Source organism: Myiozetetes cayanensis, unplaced genomic scaffold (genome assembly GCF_022539395.1).
Source record: "Myiozetetes cayanensis isolate MyiCay16 unplaced genomic scaffold, myiCay2020 scf4, whole genome shotgun sequence".
NCBI classification, from domain to species: domain Eukaryota; kingdom Metazoa; phylum Chordata; class Aves; order Passeriformes; family Tyrannidae; genus Myiozetetes; species Myiozetetes cayanensis.
The window spans coordinates 7,728,297-7,744,509 of NW_026087631.1; the positions used below are offsets into that span (position 1 = coordinate 7,728,297).

The 16,213-nt window shown below is 39.5% G+C and overlaps 1 protein-coding gene across 2 annotated transcripts in view; it reads left to right on the plus strand.

Moving 5' to 3' along the window:
- The window catches only part of LNPEP (leucyl and cystinyl aminopeptidase), a 55,229-nt gene extending 42,714 nt beyond the window's left edge, over window positions 1–12,515 (plus strand). For both annotated transcript variants that reach the window (XM_050329065.1, XM_050329066.1), the window contains 8 exons: window positions 3,040–3,128; window positions 5,375–5,555; window positions 6,288–6,444; window positions 7,832–8,016; window positions 8,663–8,824; window positions 9,650–9,790; window positions 10,733–10,814; window positions 11,838–12,515. In XM_050329065.1, the coding sequence (XP_050185022.1) occupies window positions 3,040–3,128; window positions 5,375–5,555; window positions 6,288–6,444; window positions 7,832–8,016; window positions 8,663–8,824; window positions 9,650–9,790; window positions 10,733–10,814; window positions 11,838–11,969 (1,129 nt within the window). In that variant the 3' untranslated portion in view covers window positions 11,970–12,515. The remainder of the gene's footprint in view (window positions 1–3,039; window positions 3,129–5,374; window positions 5,556–6,287; window positions 6,445–7,831; window positions 8,017–8,662; window positions 8,825–9,649; window positions 9,791–10,732; window positions 10,815–11,837) is intronic.
- Window positions 12,516–16,213: the final 3,698 nt, after the last annotated feature.

Sequence of the window (16,213 nt, forward strand, 5' to 3'; positions counted from 1 at the left end):
GTAATAATAGAGAATTTGGCACAGAAATTCACACATCTAATACCTGCCTGAAGGGCCATGTCTGTTTCCACCCAAGCAACTGGTAAGAGTCTGTGACATCCTTTGTAATCTGAGTTTCCTTTCCTGAAGCTTTAAAGCTTGACATAATGAATTGGCTTTTAATGCCAAAGGCAGATCTTGTTGGTAAAGGTTTCTTGTAATTTAAGAAAGTTTTATGTGAATAACGAGAATGTGAAGGAAGGCAGGTTGCCGAAGTTTATATAAGTTACAGATGCATATGCCCTGCTTTGGAGCCTCTGCTGCTTCCTGCCAAAATTCAGTTCACATCTTGGGCTTTGTTAGAGGAGGATAGAGAAGCTAGAATCAAAGCTGCTTTGGCTTCAAAATGTTAAGATGGCAGTACCACATGACAACAAATGCCTGATTGTATAACAGAGGCAATATCCATTGTACTGAAACCCGACAGGAAGTACATATGCAAATACTGAAGAAGCAAAGATGTGGCAGTTGCTGATTTTAAAATTTAGTTTGCTACAAATATAACTTACATCATGAACCTCAACAGTGTTTTATAACAAACTAAAATGTGCAAACGTGAATCCTTTTGGGATTTTGCTAGTCTTATTCAGCTGTTTGCAGTTTTAACAGGAGCTGAGTCCTTTGTATCATCTTGCAGAAAGCTAGGCCTGTGAAGGACATTTATTTCTTGAAAAGTAGGAAGTTACAGGACCCTGTTTTATTTTTATATGTGGAGGAAGAAAAGCAATGTGTGGTTGAAAGGTAATGGAAGAAGGGAAGGATTGTTAGGCTTAGTAACTTTTCTTTTCTTGTTAATCTTAATTTGGGTCGTGCATGAAAAGGTTTTGAAGAAGAGCATTACATATGAGTCATACACAGACGGGGTCCCTGTCAAAGTTAAATGAATGTGTGCAACTTGTTTCATCCCACTCAAAGTATTTTCTCTAAAGAGCCAAGTCCTTATTATCTTTTTGATCCTCCTTAGCATTTATTCTTCCAGCTTGCAGTTCAGAGAAAGCCTTTGTGGTGTGCAATTAATTATGGTTTATATTACCATGATTTGGAATTCGAGTCTAGTACTTCAATCATTTCTTTTTTCTTTTTTTTTTTAATAAAATTTTGTAAAATTTCAGGAAAACAGAACATTGGACTGAAGTGAAAATAATACTGAATGAATTTCTGATACAGCCAGAAGTTTCCTGTCCATATGATTTTGGACAAGCTACTTAGCATGCTGGAACTGAGAAAGAAGTACTAGAAAATGTGCTGTCCGTCAGGGGTCCTTATTGGGTCCGGTGTGATTGGAAATCTTCATCAGTGATGTACACAGTGGGATCGAGTGCACCCTCAGCAGATTTGCAGATGACACCAAGCTGAGTGGTGCAGTTGATATCCCTGAGGGAAGGGGTGCCATCCAGAGGGACTGGACAAGCTTGAGAAGTGGGCCCATGTGAACCTCAGGAGGTGTCATAGAATGCTAAAATCTCCTGAGTTGGAAGGGACCCACAAGGATCATCAAAGCCCAGCTCCTGGCCCTGCACAGTACAACCCCAAGAATCACACCATGTGCCTGAGAGTGTTGTCCCAACGCTTCTAGAACTCTGCTATGACCACTTGCCTGGGTAGCCCATTCCAGTCCCCAGAAACACTCTGAGTGAAGAACCTCTTTAGAATATCTAACATAAACATCCTGTGACACAGCTTCATGCCATCCCCTCAGGTCCTGTCACTGGTCACCACAGAGAAGAGATCAGTGCCTGCCCCTCCTCCTTCCCTCACAAGGAAGTTGTAGACTGCAGTGAGCTTTTCCCTCAGTCTCCTCCAGGCAGAAGAAGTGAAGTGACTGTAGCCACCCTTTGTTTGGCTTCCCTGCTCTCCAGGATCTTGTTCTCTAGTCTGTACATACACAGAGTTACCCTATCCCAGGTGCAGAATCTGGCACTTGTTGTTAAACTTCATACAGTTGGTGACTGCCCAGCCCTCCAGTTTGTTGAGGTCTCTCTGCAGGACCTCCCTGCCTTTGAGGGAGTCAACAACTACTCCCAGCTTAGTGTCCTTGGCAAACTTTCTCAGTAGGTTTAGCAAGACCAGGTGCAAGGTGCTGCAGCTGGGCTGGGGCAAGCCCTGGTATGAGTACAGGCTGAGGGATGAAGAGCAGCCCTGCAGAGAAGATGGGAGAAGTGGTGCAAGTAGTGTGCACTCACAGCCCAGAAAGCCAGTTGTGTCCTGGGATGCATCAAAAGCAGCGTTGCCAGCAGGGCAAGAGAGGGGATTCTGCCGCTCTGCTCTTGTGAGACCCTTTCCTGGAACTCTGCATCCAGCTCCGGGGTCCTCAGTGAAGGAAAGATATGGACCTGTTGAAATGAGTCCAGAGGAGGGCCACAAGACTGATCAGATGCATGGAACACCTCTTCTTTGAGGACAGACAGAGAGTTTGGGCTGTTCAGCCTGGAGAACAGTAGGCTCCAGGGTGACCTCACTGCGTTCTTTCAGTACCTAAAGGAAAGATGGGGATGTACTTTTTAGCAGGGCCTGTAGCAATAGGACAAGGGTTAATGGTTTTAAACTAAAAGAGGGTAGATTTAGGCTAGATATAAGGAAGAATATTTTTACAAGAAGACTGGTGAAACACTGGTGTGGTTGATGCCCCATCCCTGAAAATATTCAGGACCAGGCTGGATGGTGCTCTGAGTGACCTGATCCAGCTGAAGATGTCCCTGCTCCTTGCAGGGGAGCTGAACTAGACAACCATAAAAGGTCACTTAATCAACCCAAGGTGTTCTGTGAAATTTACCCTCTTCTCAACATGATGGGAATAAAAAAATAATTGCTGTTCATGCTGTGCATTTTTTCATTTATTGTATTCTGATTATGCAAGTGAGATTTGCACTTCTTTGCTTTACACAGCATTCAGTGGTTCTAGCATTATATATAAAAATGCTTAAGTTAAAAAAAAACCAAGCCCTTCCAGACAGATAATATGTATGTAATATGTCAGTAAATGTTTGTTTTCCTTTGCAGTTATCTGTGGCATATTCCTCTCACTTACGTAACAAGTAGGTGCAACTTCACCCACTGTACTAATGCATTTTTACTGGATCAAAAGTCAGGTACGTGACTTAAAGCTTTAGTAGCAAGTTAACTTAAGTGTTGTAGATTTATGTTTTTTCTGAGCACACCCTTGTGTAAGGACTGAAGGTGAGTACATACAGAGTGCAAAATAATTCCAAAGATCTGGAGGCAGGCACTGCTGATGTTGTCATCATTAGAGAGGTGGTTCCCTATAACATTATGTGTACAAATAAATGACAGCAACTGGAACAGTAGCACAGGTTTGAAATTTGTAAAAGCCTGTACTCTTTTAATCACGGTGCATACAGAAAATCTCTCAAACTCTACGTCCTTTAGAGAGCAAGTAATGTGAGAGTAGCTCAGCCAGGTTGGGGAAATTTCAGGAAATGTAGTTCCTCTGAAATACTACTCATTTTATTTAATTGTGTAAGAAAATATTGTATCTGGAACATACGAGGTTTTTGAGAATGCTGTTGTTGAAGTTGAAACCTTTAGATCTTTTCACATACACGCTCTGGTTTTGGTGCAGTGGTTGATTTCAATCCTAAATTGCTAGTCTATGGGACCTCTTTTATTCAGCCCTGTTTTATTTTTTTACCGAATGAACCATTACTATAGACTTTTATGTAGTGCTAAAATCATTGACTCAGGTCCTCAGCGCAAGAAGGACATAGATGCGTTGGACCAAGTCCAGAGGAGGGCCCCAGAGTTGATCAGAGGGATGGAGCAGTCTTGTGTGAGGAAAGGCTGAGAGAGTTGGGTTTGCTCAGCCTGGAGAGGAGAAGGCTCTGCGGGTGACCTAAAGGGGGCCTACAAGAAAAGATGGGGAGATACTTACACTGTAGTGGCAGGACAAGGGGAAATGGCTTCAAACTGAAAGAGAGCATGTTTAGATTAGATATTAGGAAAAAATTCTTTACTCTGAGGGTGGTGAAACAGTGGCATAGGTTGTCCAGAGAAGTTGTGGATGCCCCATCCCTGGGAAGTGTTCAAGACCAGCTCTGAGCAACCTCCTCTAATGGAGGAGGTGGGGGGGGTTGGAACTAGATGATTTTTAAGGTCCCTTTCAACCCAAACAATTCTGTGATTTCTTTCCACTGACATACATAGGTTTTTGCATTTGACTGAAGCTGGTCTGACTCATGACCTTGCATATAATGATGTATTTTCTTCTCTCCCCACCATCCCTCTGCACCATTAAAGTTACTAGGCAGTGCATTTAACTGGGAGTTATATTTAATTCATAAACCTATTTCACACCTCTAATATTTGAGATAAAACTACACAAATTTTAAATCAAGTTCTTAGAGTTGATCTTGGCATTTTCACTGTTTACTGATTTTTTACAAACTGCCACCCCTCTAAAATAACATTAGACATGCTAAAAATAAGGTAAATATTTTGCTTTATGTCATTCTGACGTTAGTTTTACAAAGTCTTTAAGCTATTCTTTCTCATTTGAGATGGAGTTTTTAGAAAAAAAAGGTTACGAGTTATCAAAATGGAAAAACAAAGCTCTTTAATTGAATGTGTTCTTGATCTTATTAGAACTAGTAAGTAAGTAGCCTGATTTCATCATTTTTGTTTCACTTTAAATGGCCCTGTTGGTAGTCTCATGTTCATCATAAGAATTCCTCATTCACTGTAGAAAGTTGGATGTGGAGGATACGAGAGTAGGAGAGATGTACAAAAGGGTTTGGTGTAGAATATTTATTAAATTTCAAAGGCCTTGTAGGTCCTGTGCAAATTGATGGTTTTGCAAGTCATTATGGAATCAACTGAAAGGAAGAACTTTCTACAAAAGCCTCCCTTCTTGTGTCCAGTTGACTCAGAAATTAGAGTGTGACCTTTCATCTACTTAAGGCCATCTCCATTTCTCCCCTCCTTTATATGATACATGTAACTGCTCTTTGTGTGTGAGTGTAGATATCTGTATCTGCATTTCTATGAAAGTGGATAAGAGAGATGAGGCTGTTTGAAAGAAGGGCTGGACAGGAGAAAAATTATTGCACCAAGTAATTACCTGCATGGATGCAACACAGGGCAGGCTGTGATACTCTTCATTCAATCAGATGGAGGAAGAAGGAGAAAGAAATACAACCTGGAATTCTTCAACCTTCTTGTGAAACCTCTGTACTGTCTGTTCCTTCGTCATAGTAGGAGAAAATAGTTGGTGTAAAAGAATTTATTGTCTCTCTGGATCTAGTCTGTTTCATAGACTTGGATTTGAACAAACAATTGTTGAATATTTGTTTCTGCTGCTAACTGGTTGTCTGTCCATTAGCTGTCATTGAACTTCCAGAAGAGGTGGAATGGATAAAATTCAATGTGGACATGAATGGCTATTACATGGTACACTATGCTGAAGACTGGAAAACACTCACTGATCTGTTGAAACAAAACCACACTGCTTTGAGTCCTAAAGACAGAGCCAACTTGATCAACAATATTTTCAGCCTTGCAGGGTGAGACTTGCATACTGGAAAACATATTAAATATGTGTTTAAAGTTTTTTTGAATTCAAAGAAGATCATGTTTAGTTTCTAGAGACAACTGCTGTAGAAAAGTTTTTAATTCAGTCTTTGTTACCTTTATTGGAACTGTTCACCATTCACTACTATTTTTTTCAAGTTCTTTCACTGATGCTTCTCTGTTGGTACTAGATATTGCCTGATATTATCTGCCTGTGTTTTATAGCATGATCTGTTTATTTGCATTATATAGAACCACACAATAGGTTCTGTTTCAGGAAGACACTCTTTTCTTTAGTAAGTGATCATCTGCTTAGCAGACTCTTTTTCTGTACTCTGTCAATTAATGCTCCACTTAGAAAAGTAAGCTATTTTCCTTCAATTTTTTCCTGGATCTCTCTCATGCCTTTCACCACCACTGTCAGAGCAGGTGAGACTGAGCATTCTGGATGATCTCTTTGGAAGGTGCTACCTGTATCTGATATTATGATAAACATTTTTAGACATCATTGCCACACTTGAAGGCATGTTAGTAGCTATTGCTGCTTTTCTGCAATCTTACTGAAGTTAAAATGTGAAAACCTCTACATGTAAATCGTTTGTTATGTCACTCCCTCTATTCACTTGTCTCTCTGTTAATGTAGTAGAAAGCATCACTTCTGATCTTGTTTCAGGGAGCAATTTTGTTTTATAATCCATGACATGTTCCTTTTAATTGACCCAAAGTCTAGGAAGAGCGTCTCTGGAAACGGCCTTTGAGCTGATTGATTACCTTAACAAGGAGAGCAGCGCTGCACCGCTCACACAAGCTTTGTCTCAGCTGAGTCACATATACAACCTTTTAGACAAAAAGGGTGAACAACAACTGGCAGCACGAGTCATGGTATGTCTTAGCTTTTTGTAAATTGTAATTTGAAATAATTAGCTGTGATGCAGTGTGATGTAGTTACATTATCTTTTTAAGTGTTGACTGTTGAATGTATACAGTAATTTCACTAAGTTGGATGGGGATTCTGGAGAGTTGCCAGTCTTGCCTGCTTTTGTTAATGATCTCTTACTGAAATGCTACATTTCTTGGACTACCTTCCTGCCCTCCCCCCATTTCCACACCATACCCACGTGTCCCAAAACGTTTTGTAGGAAGTGTAGTGCAGTGGGAACACAGTGGTGTCTGGGCTTATCTTACAGTGCCTATAAAGATCGGTGTAGTACAGATACGTAGTTCGACAGAGTCCATGACATTTTCCTTGTACAGTAAAGTTATCCACAAATATTAGAGTGGTTAGAGATCTAATCGCTATGTGTAGAGGCAGGGAAAAAAAACAAAACTATTTTCTGTAAAAATAGGAATACATGAATGGTTGTCATTGTACCATTCCAGTTGTGTGATAGATTAATACCATATAGTGTTACATACTTAGCAGTGAAATCAATACTGCAGTCTCAGTTCTTGGTGAGAATGTTTTTCATTTCTCTGTTTACCTTTTTATTATGAAGCTTCTTCTCTATATTCATCTGCTGGTTGAAAATGCTCCTTGCTGCTTTACACTGTAAAACGTCAGTAAAGGGGTGTACCCTGTAAGGAAAATTATTAAGTTATTAGATAAAATACCAGATGTTTTTTTCTTTACGGTAGGTATGGATAATTAGTGAATACTTAAGGAAACATAAGAAATAAAAAGCACTGTTATAACAATTTTCCTTATTTAGAATTATTTCAAAGGTTTTACGCGTCTGCTGTGATAAACAGCCCAAGCTGGCTGTGGTTTGCAGTGCAGTGTCTGTTGAGGTAATTTCAGCTGAGGTGTGGTAGCTGGTCGGACGCCTGACTGTGGTTTTGGCAAGTTGCAGAACTGCAAAACTGAAGGGTGCTCAGCCTGTAGGTAGATAAAAGTTGTTTCTTTGTGCTAACCTAAGGTATTATTAACTGTCACTTGGTGAAGATAAAAGCAGTTAAACATACAGAACTTGTAGTTAGTTGAGGTGGTGAGCTGATTACAAGCAAGTCTGAACCGTGGCTTGAAGAGTAGTCTTCAGTTTCCATTTGCCCATCTTTCAGATCTGTGTGGTATCAGATACTTTCTACAGGTAAGGAATGGCAGGCACGTCTAAATTGGAATAAACAGATGAAAAACTACCATGTTTAGCTTTCAAAGTTCTAAATTTTGACTTTTTCTTTTTTTTTTCTTTTTTTTTTTTAGACTAATTTTGTGTGTAGAAAATCGTTTTTCAAGGAATTAGCTATTGCTGGTAATTTTCTCCTCTTTTAGCATAGGATAGAGCACTTACTTGGAGATAAAATCGATCAACAGCGTTGGACAGATGATGGGACCTTGTCTGAACGAGAACTCCGCTCGACACTGCTAGCTTTTGCCTGCACCCATGATATAAGAAACTGTAGAACAACGGCCACAGAGATGTTTGAGAGGTGGATGAAGTCCAATGGAACAGTAAGGTACCACAAAAACTGAGCTTCAAGTTCTTTTATCTGTCTGTTTTCCTGTTTGATTGCTGCTGTTGTATTGGGGGAGAACACCACAGCAAATAGAACAATCAGAAAAAAAAAACAAACCACCACACCACCACCACCACGAGTATTGATAAAGCACTTCATTCTGTCTTTTACTGTTCCATACATAAAAATGATTGCTCTTTTAAGATGAGAGGGACACTGTGCTAGACTTTGTCTCCACTCTCTTGAAGTGTGACTGCAAAAGCATCCACAAATTGCTTCCATCTGCATTTCCTAAGCTGCATGCTGAATGAAGGAGGATTACTTAGCAGCAATGTCAGAGCACACCTTTTTATCTTTCAGAATTCATTCTGTTCTGGATTCATGTGCATCTTGAGCCATAGAAAATTACTCTGTTTTTGTACAATTGAGCATGTTTTCATGTGACTGGCATAATTTTCTTTTTCCTAATGAGTAAAAGTATTAGACCAGCATGAATTCAGTCCAGCAAACTTTAACAATTGCTAAAGAATTAAATTTCAAGTTAATCCTTTAATTTTGTGACTTCTTTTCCTTCTTTTCTCAGATGAGCATTTTTATGTCCCCTTTTTTTGTTTGTTTGTTTTGTTGCTTTTGTTTTTCCCTGTAGTCTGCCTAGTGATGTTATGAAAGCCATATTTACAGTTGGAGCCAAAACTAGTGATGGCTGGGAATTCCTCCTAAAGATGTACTCCTCTTCAGTTTCTGAAGCAGAGAAAAGCAAAATGATTGAAGCCTTGGCCAGCACAGAGGATGCCAGAAAACTGATCTGGTATGAAGGAGACAAAAAGTTGTATGCTGTGTAAATTAAAAGCATTAAAAATCTTCTTCGCAAAGTACATTATCTTTTCTCTATTGTTGAAAAAATTTCTGACTGCTAAAGAAAACCCATCCTCATGTTTTGCACAGGCTTCCATACACATGAAGAATCGATATTTTTCACTTAAAAATAATTTATGTAACAGCAGCACAAAAGACCAAATTCTAAATATGCATTAAGAGAAAAAAAATATAACTCAAAGACTTTGCCCTACCAGTAACACAAAATTTCAGATTTCTTGGTACAATTAAAAAATGCAGATTGTTCTATAGAGCCTTAAAAGATTGGTATATTTTTATGACCAAAATAATAACTGGTTGGGGTATTTTTTTTTATTTGATGTCTTTTGCTCTTCTTTTTTTCTTTCTTTGGATGCAAATTGACTTTACATTATGCTCCAACACCCCTCTATAGACTGAATCTCAATCCTGCATGGAGGACACCAAGTTTTCCTAGTTTATTCTTCAGCTTTCCTCTATTAACTTTTCAACATATTATTTTTCTTTAACAAGCTTTTAGAATTTATTTCACTTTTTCCAACAGCTATGAAAATTCAGATAGTTGGTTTAGAGGTAAGGTCACTCTTGATTTCTGGAATTTAAAGCTAAGTAAGTACAGTTGTTATGAAATGTAGCATTGCTGTGTTCCAGATGCCAGAAGGTGCTTGTTTGATGTATCATGTAGTCTTTTTCTGTCTTAATTGAGAACTATTAGAAAAACCATTTGAAAATACTAATTTTATTTTTCCTCTCTCTTTTCATATGCTTTGTCTCCTAGGCTAATGCAGAACAGCCTCGAAGGAGAAGTCATCAGGTCACAGGAGCTTTCACATATCATAGGAACTGTTAGCCAGGGTTTGCCTGGATATTTGCTGGCCTGGGACTTTGTCAAAGAGAACTGGGAAAAGCTTACACAAAAGTAAGGCTTTTGATGCAGTTGAAACTTCAAATTCACAGTGGCAAAAGCACCTGTTGGTTTCTTTCCAGCATAAGACAATAAATAGTTGCATTCATGTAAGAAGATTCGTATTAAAATTGTAAATCACGTTTTTAAATCTGAGTTTACAAATTAAACTTGCCACATAAGCTTTGCAGTCTCACCAGTCGCTGGTGGGACTTTGGAGCTTCCTAGAACCCCACAGTAATTCTACACAATCTTGATTTCAATTTCTCTTGAAAGGTTGCCATCTCTAAGGTGATTGTTTTAGTTGCAGGATGTTTATGTGGATCAAATGTATTTAAAAGCAGACTTATGGAATTAATTCAGCATTTATTTTTTGTGCCTCTTACAGCACTCCCAAAGCCAAATAACCAAAAATCTCACTTGCTTCAGAAATACGTGTTCTTCCTAACTTGAAGGGTACCCAGCAGAAGAGCTGGCTCCCAAGTCTTCAAAAAGCTAACAGTAGTGGGAACCTCTCTGTCTAAATCTCAGCTTTGACTTGAAACAATTTTACATTGCTAAAAAAGCTTCCAGTCAATGAAAATTTCTGCTCTATCAAGCTCTTTAATTATGAAGTTAAAGAGTTACTTTGGTTGAAACAAAACCTGGTTACAGGTTGAATTACTGTAGAGCTTTGGAACACATACCACAAAATACAGATCTTGGTATTCATTGTGTTGCGTCCTCAGTTCTTTACTGTTTGATCTGTGATAAGAGTTTGTCAGTTTTCCATGGCTTTTGCTCTAAAGTTCCGTGTATTTCTTTTGAAAAATAAGATATGTAAGCTTGAATTTGTGCTTCTAATTATTTCCCACTACTAAACAAAAAAGGAGAAATAGAAATAGAAAACAATGTGTAGGTATACTGAACCTGCATCTTAAAGTCTCTCCTATATAAAAATATTTGCTTGTCTTTCAGGTTCCACCTAGGCTCATATACTATCCAGAATATCATTAGCTGGTCAACTTCTCAGTTTGCAACAAAGCCGCATCTACTTGAGGTTGGTGGCTTAATCTACCAGAAGGGTCTTTGAGCAGTGCCAATGCTGTTTTCATTCAGTTGAGGGACGAGGAAAATGCATGTTCAGCTGTTTTTCATATCCTTGAGGCCCCTCTGCAAGGATGCATGCGTCTATTGCTTTCCTATTTCACACATGGCAAATATATGCATAAACACATGAGAGATTATTTACTGAGTCTGTGACAGAGTCGAGTTTTAGAGTTGAACCCAGTTACCGGTTTATATGGTTTTGTTTTCCTGTTCACTGGAACACTGTCTCCCAAAATAAATATTTGATCCATGTACAGTTTTGGTCTAGATTTTGCAAACAAGGTATGCTTTCTGCATCTCTGGAATGTGATACTGTGCTGTAAAAATTTCTTCGTGCTGTTTTTAACATCAGCAATACCAAGGAGTTATTGCAGGAGTTGAGTATTGGCTAAGAACTGGTTAATAGCTATTAGAAAGCTCTGTTGTCTTCCCTAGCAAGGCCTTGAAGTTAATATGTCAAGAATGGTTTAAGACTTAGTCTAATGTTTTTGTTCAGATAATTTGGTAGAGGTAGTTGTTTGTGGTTTGATCTATAGTGTTTTAAGTGTTAGCATGGACAGCTAAAATGATGAGTGGATGTGGGGACCATTCCAGAATGCTGAAGAGGGTTGCTTGCAACAACCAGTTCCTTTGTCACCAGAGCAGGACTCCTTTTCAGAACTCTTAAGTATTGTCTGTTGGCTTTGTGAGGAATTTGTTAAGTGAATGTCTGTTTATTGCTGAAATAATTTATTGAAACCAAATGAGTTACCGCTGCTGTATCCTTCAGAAATGCTTTCCTTACATTTTGGGATCTCCTTTGAGAGGTTTGCTTACTGCGTAGGTGCAAATGATTCTCAAAAATGGATTTCCTGCAATATATATATATCTATATATATAGATATATATATATATAACCTTTGCTTCTGAACATGTTTGTATGGCCAGTATTGAGTTTAATTAAAATTTTATCTTTCTTTCTTTTGCTATGCAGGTGAAGTCATTTTTTGAGTCAAAGTCAGAGGAGAGTTCTCAGCTGCGTTGTGTAAAAGAAGCAATTGACACAATTCAACTCAATATCCAGTGGATGGAGAGGAACTTAGCAAAGCTGGAAGAATTGCTGTAGTGCGCATAATACTGTGGTGTGTCAGCCATTTAGGAGCTCTGTGAACAGTTACTGTGTTTCTTTTGCAAAAGCCAGGGGGAAATCAGGCATCACTGCTGCAAACATTGCACTATTACGGAGTCTAGATAGCTCAGGGCATGTCTCAAATAAATTGTTATTTTCCTTGAAGCGTTTTTGAGCAATATGTAAGTATTTACCCTGAAATGGTTTTCATCTATAGACCAAATGTCTGCACAAAAGATTAAATATAATTTTATATGTGAAACTCACATCCTTTCCTTTGGAGTTGTGTTGTAGTTTCTTAGCAGTGGGTCAGTATTGACAGTCAGGTCAGAAAGAAAGAGTTACCATGAACTATTACTTCTTTGCAGACTCTCATTGAGCAGTAGATTTTTTTTTTTTTTAATGCAAAACTGTATGTGGTTTCCACATTTGTAGATATAGAAGCTATTGTGAGACAAAATGGTATTTCAGATACATAAGTAGTGGTGAATCTTAAAAATTATACAACTGAGGCAAAATAAATGCAATTCCAATTTGATTTAAGTTTGGACTTTTTATTTTCATGGTGTTCATAAGGAATTACACATGTGAAAATAAATCTTGTGCTAATAGTATACAGTTTGGTGTATAAAGTGGCTGGACAGTAGTCTGGAGAAGAAGACACAGATAGCAGAACCAAGTGTTTTCAGAGGTAGGATTTCCAGAGGCAGTAATGTAACCTTGGAACTTTTATTCTGAATTTATCAAGATAGTTTTGAGAATCTCATCACGAATCACTGATCTTGAACTGATTTTGCTGTATTGGTCTCTGACCAGCTGCACAAAATTGCACTTTTTCCAGGTTGGTTCATCTCTTAGACTGACTACTGATTTATGCCCTTTTCACTACTGATTTTTAATTTCACTCCTTGTTGCAGGGGGTTTGCAATTAATAGTTATGTCAGTCACTTCATTTATGTAAACTTCTGGTTTTTCATTGCCTGATAACTTGCAGATCACAGTATAATTTGTGAACATTGCTCATTCTTCATGACATTAGCTTTAGGAAAGCTTCTAATTTAGATTTTAATTATTTGCTTTTCTAATGTTGTGAAAAATCCTCTGAGACAAATCCTCGAAGTCTTTTACAGAATGGGAACTAAAACTCTCTTGTGCTACACTAGAAAGTCAAAATACCTGCAGTGCAGTCTGTGTCTTTCAAAAGTAGTGAAAAGAAAATGTTTTAAGTATGGCATATATATACAACACATGGAAGAGTAAACATACCTTTGTATCCAGAGATCTGTTCTATTCATTTCACTACCAGTGTGTCTTCTGTGGACTCATGCAAGCAGATTTCGAACTGTTGTTAAATTATGGAATGAGAATTGCAATCAAGTATATTCTTGGGAGTTTTTGTACTGTTATGTGCTATTGCTTTGATCCTTCCTTTATTTTAAGTCTTTGAGATCTTTACAGAAATATTGTTTCCATCTTTGCATATTTTTATATGTATATGTGTATATATGTATATACATATACATATAAATATATGTAATCTTTTTCTTCCTGGTCACTTCTTAAATTAAATGAGAAGTCAGTAGTAAAATTTCACTTTTCTGTCCCTTCTGTCTCCTCATACACATTTTACTTAATCCCTGGCCACAGTATTGAGTCTTACAAAATTTAAAATCAGAACTGTGGAAGAGGATCCCATCTTCCTCCTGATTTCTGCTGTGGAATTTTAAAAATTTACTATTCAGATGCTTTAGTGATAATTATGAAGAAATAGTATGGAGCTGAGTTTTAGACAGCAAAGTATACCAAGAAAATCTGGAAGACTGGGGAGGTTGTTTAATTTTACTGTTAGTTGCATATGCATACTTCAGTGTGTCTGTTGTAGAGGTTTTTAAATTATTTTTCTGTCGTGGAGTCTCCAACCTTAGTAAAAAAATTGTACAGGAGTCCTCTTTCCATAAGAAATGCTTAAATGTGGTTCTCCCTTTTTGAGTATACTGGGAATTGGTACTGAATTGGTACTGAAATGGTACTAAGACTGGTGCATGGTGGACAGCCTTTGCTGGCAAGGCTCGTGTTGGACGTGGGCTTAGGGCAGGGTAAGGGTCTGGAAAAGAGTGGCAATGCAAGACAAAGAGTAGAACCCAAGGGTTAGGAGGGCTGTGAAAGGTAAGGTAAGGTAATGCTACCAGAGAGACTTGGGTGTCCCATTAGCTGAGTTCTTTTTAGGATAAGTGAGAGGGTTAAGCTTAGCCATAGGTGCAGGACAAAAAGCAAAGCCACAGTGTTTGTGGGGCTGTGAAGGAACAGCCCAGGGGGAACATGAGGACATTCAAAAGGTTTTGGCCTAGACCATGAAAAATGAGAGCCATAGCTGGCTCCCTGTTGGAGCTGGGGTCTGATAAGGGTTAACACAAGAGAATTAGACACAGGTACAACAAGAGAGAGCCCCACAGTATTTGTGGGGCTGCAAAGGAGTTGCAAAAGAAAGGTGAGGGGTACCAAAGCTTTTAGACTCTGCCACGTTTTCTAGGGATCCATTGCTGGCAGAGTTTGGGGTGGGCCTGTGCTTCGCATAGGGTTGTGATCATGTTGGTGACCATTACAACATGCAAGAGCAAACACTGAGACCCACTGTGAGTTTGACTGTGAAGGGTCTACCAGTGGAAGGTGAGGACTGCCAACACCTCTCAGTCCTGGCTGCTTCTGTTGGGAGCCCTGGGTGGGTGGGGTGTGCGTTGGAGCCGGACCCTGGGTGAGGCTGAGGTGGTGGGTGAGGGTCAGGCAGCAGAGCAGCTGCAGAGCCCCAGTGTTAGTGGGGCTTTGAACGAGCTGGCAAGGGAAGCTGAGGGCCAAAAGCTTTCAGTCCTGGCTGTTCCTGTGTGAGAGCCCTAGCTGGTGAGTCAGTTTTGAAGCTGAGCTCTGGCTAGGTTTGTCATGATGTGGGAGAGGATTAAGAGCTAGAGCAATCACAGAGCCCTGGTTTTTGTGGGGCTGCAAATGAGCTATCAAGGGAAGCTGAGAATGGCCAAAAGATTTCATTTTGTGCCACTGCTCTAGCCTGTCCTACTGAACTCTACACCAAGCCCATGACTCCCAAACAGAAGTCCCCAGGTATGAAAGCAAAAATGCAAAAAAACTACCAAACAAAAAACTACACCAAAAAAAAAAAAAAAAAAGGAAAAAGGAAAAAGACCACAGGGGGAAAAAAAAAACAACACACACACACACACAAAAAAACCCAACAAAAACCACAAAAAAACCCACAACACCCCCCCAAAAAATAAAATAAAAAATAATAATAATAAAAGAAAAAAAGAGCTATTGACCACAGCGAGTTTCAGTCTCCAAATCTGACATGTGCAGGTCTCACTTGGCCATAGGATATGGCCATCAACAGCAAAGGCCCTCAAGAACTTGTAAGGGTGAAGCTGCTTCTTCAGCTCAACAAAGCTCAAGCTTCCCTTGGTGAAAGCACACTTTCCATGGAAAACTTAATTTTTCTCTGCAAAAACCAGAGGTTGATAGCTAATGCCCGCTTTACCAGAAATACCACTGCCAGCGCTGCATGAAGGACATTTATGCCTTAAAACCTAAAGGAGAACTACAGGAGCAAACTGAAGTCTTTTTGCTCCTCGTTTCCTTTAGTAACCAAGGATGGGAAAGGGGATTATCAGAGTTACTAAATTCGAAAAATAAAAAACCAGCCACATCTCACACTCAAGTCCAGCATCTTGAAGAAGGGCAGTCTGGAGCAAAAGGCATGCTAGGGAGGGGTGGACAGGCTGTGGTGCAGGCTGTAGTGAGCCACAACCACTTCCTTCTGGGACAATGCCTCCTGATCCAAAGGCAGCCCTGGTGCCAAAGGCCTGCTCTGTCCTGCCCATGCTCCTTCTCTGTGTGCATGCAAATGCTGACGTTGACCTAATTGTTGAAATAAATTTGCCTACTTTCACTGTTAACCAGGTTTGCAGTGCCACTCAATCTCCTGTGTCAGGCCAGGCCTCCCTGGGCCGGCACCTGCAAAATGAGGCTGCACAGGCAGGCACACCAGGGAACTGGAAACTGGACTCTGGGTGTCTGGGCAGGAACCTTCCAGCTCCTTGGGTCTTCCTTTAACTTCATCAAAGGAAAGCTCAGAGAGCTGGAACTTGGTCATCAAGGAGTGCAGCTCCTTGTTTGTGTGTAACTGAGGTGACAGTCCAACACCCAGGGTGTGCTGTGCCTCAGGAAAAAGGGGTAAG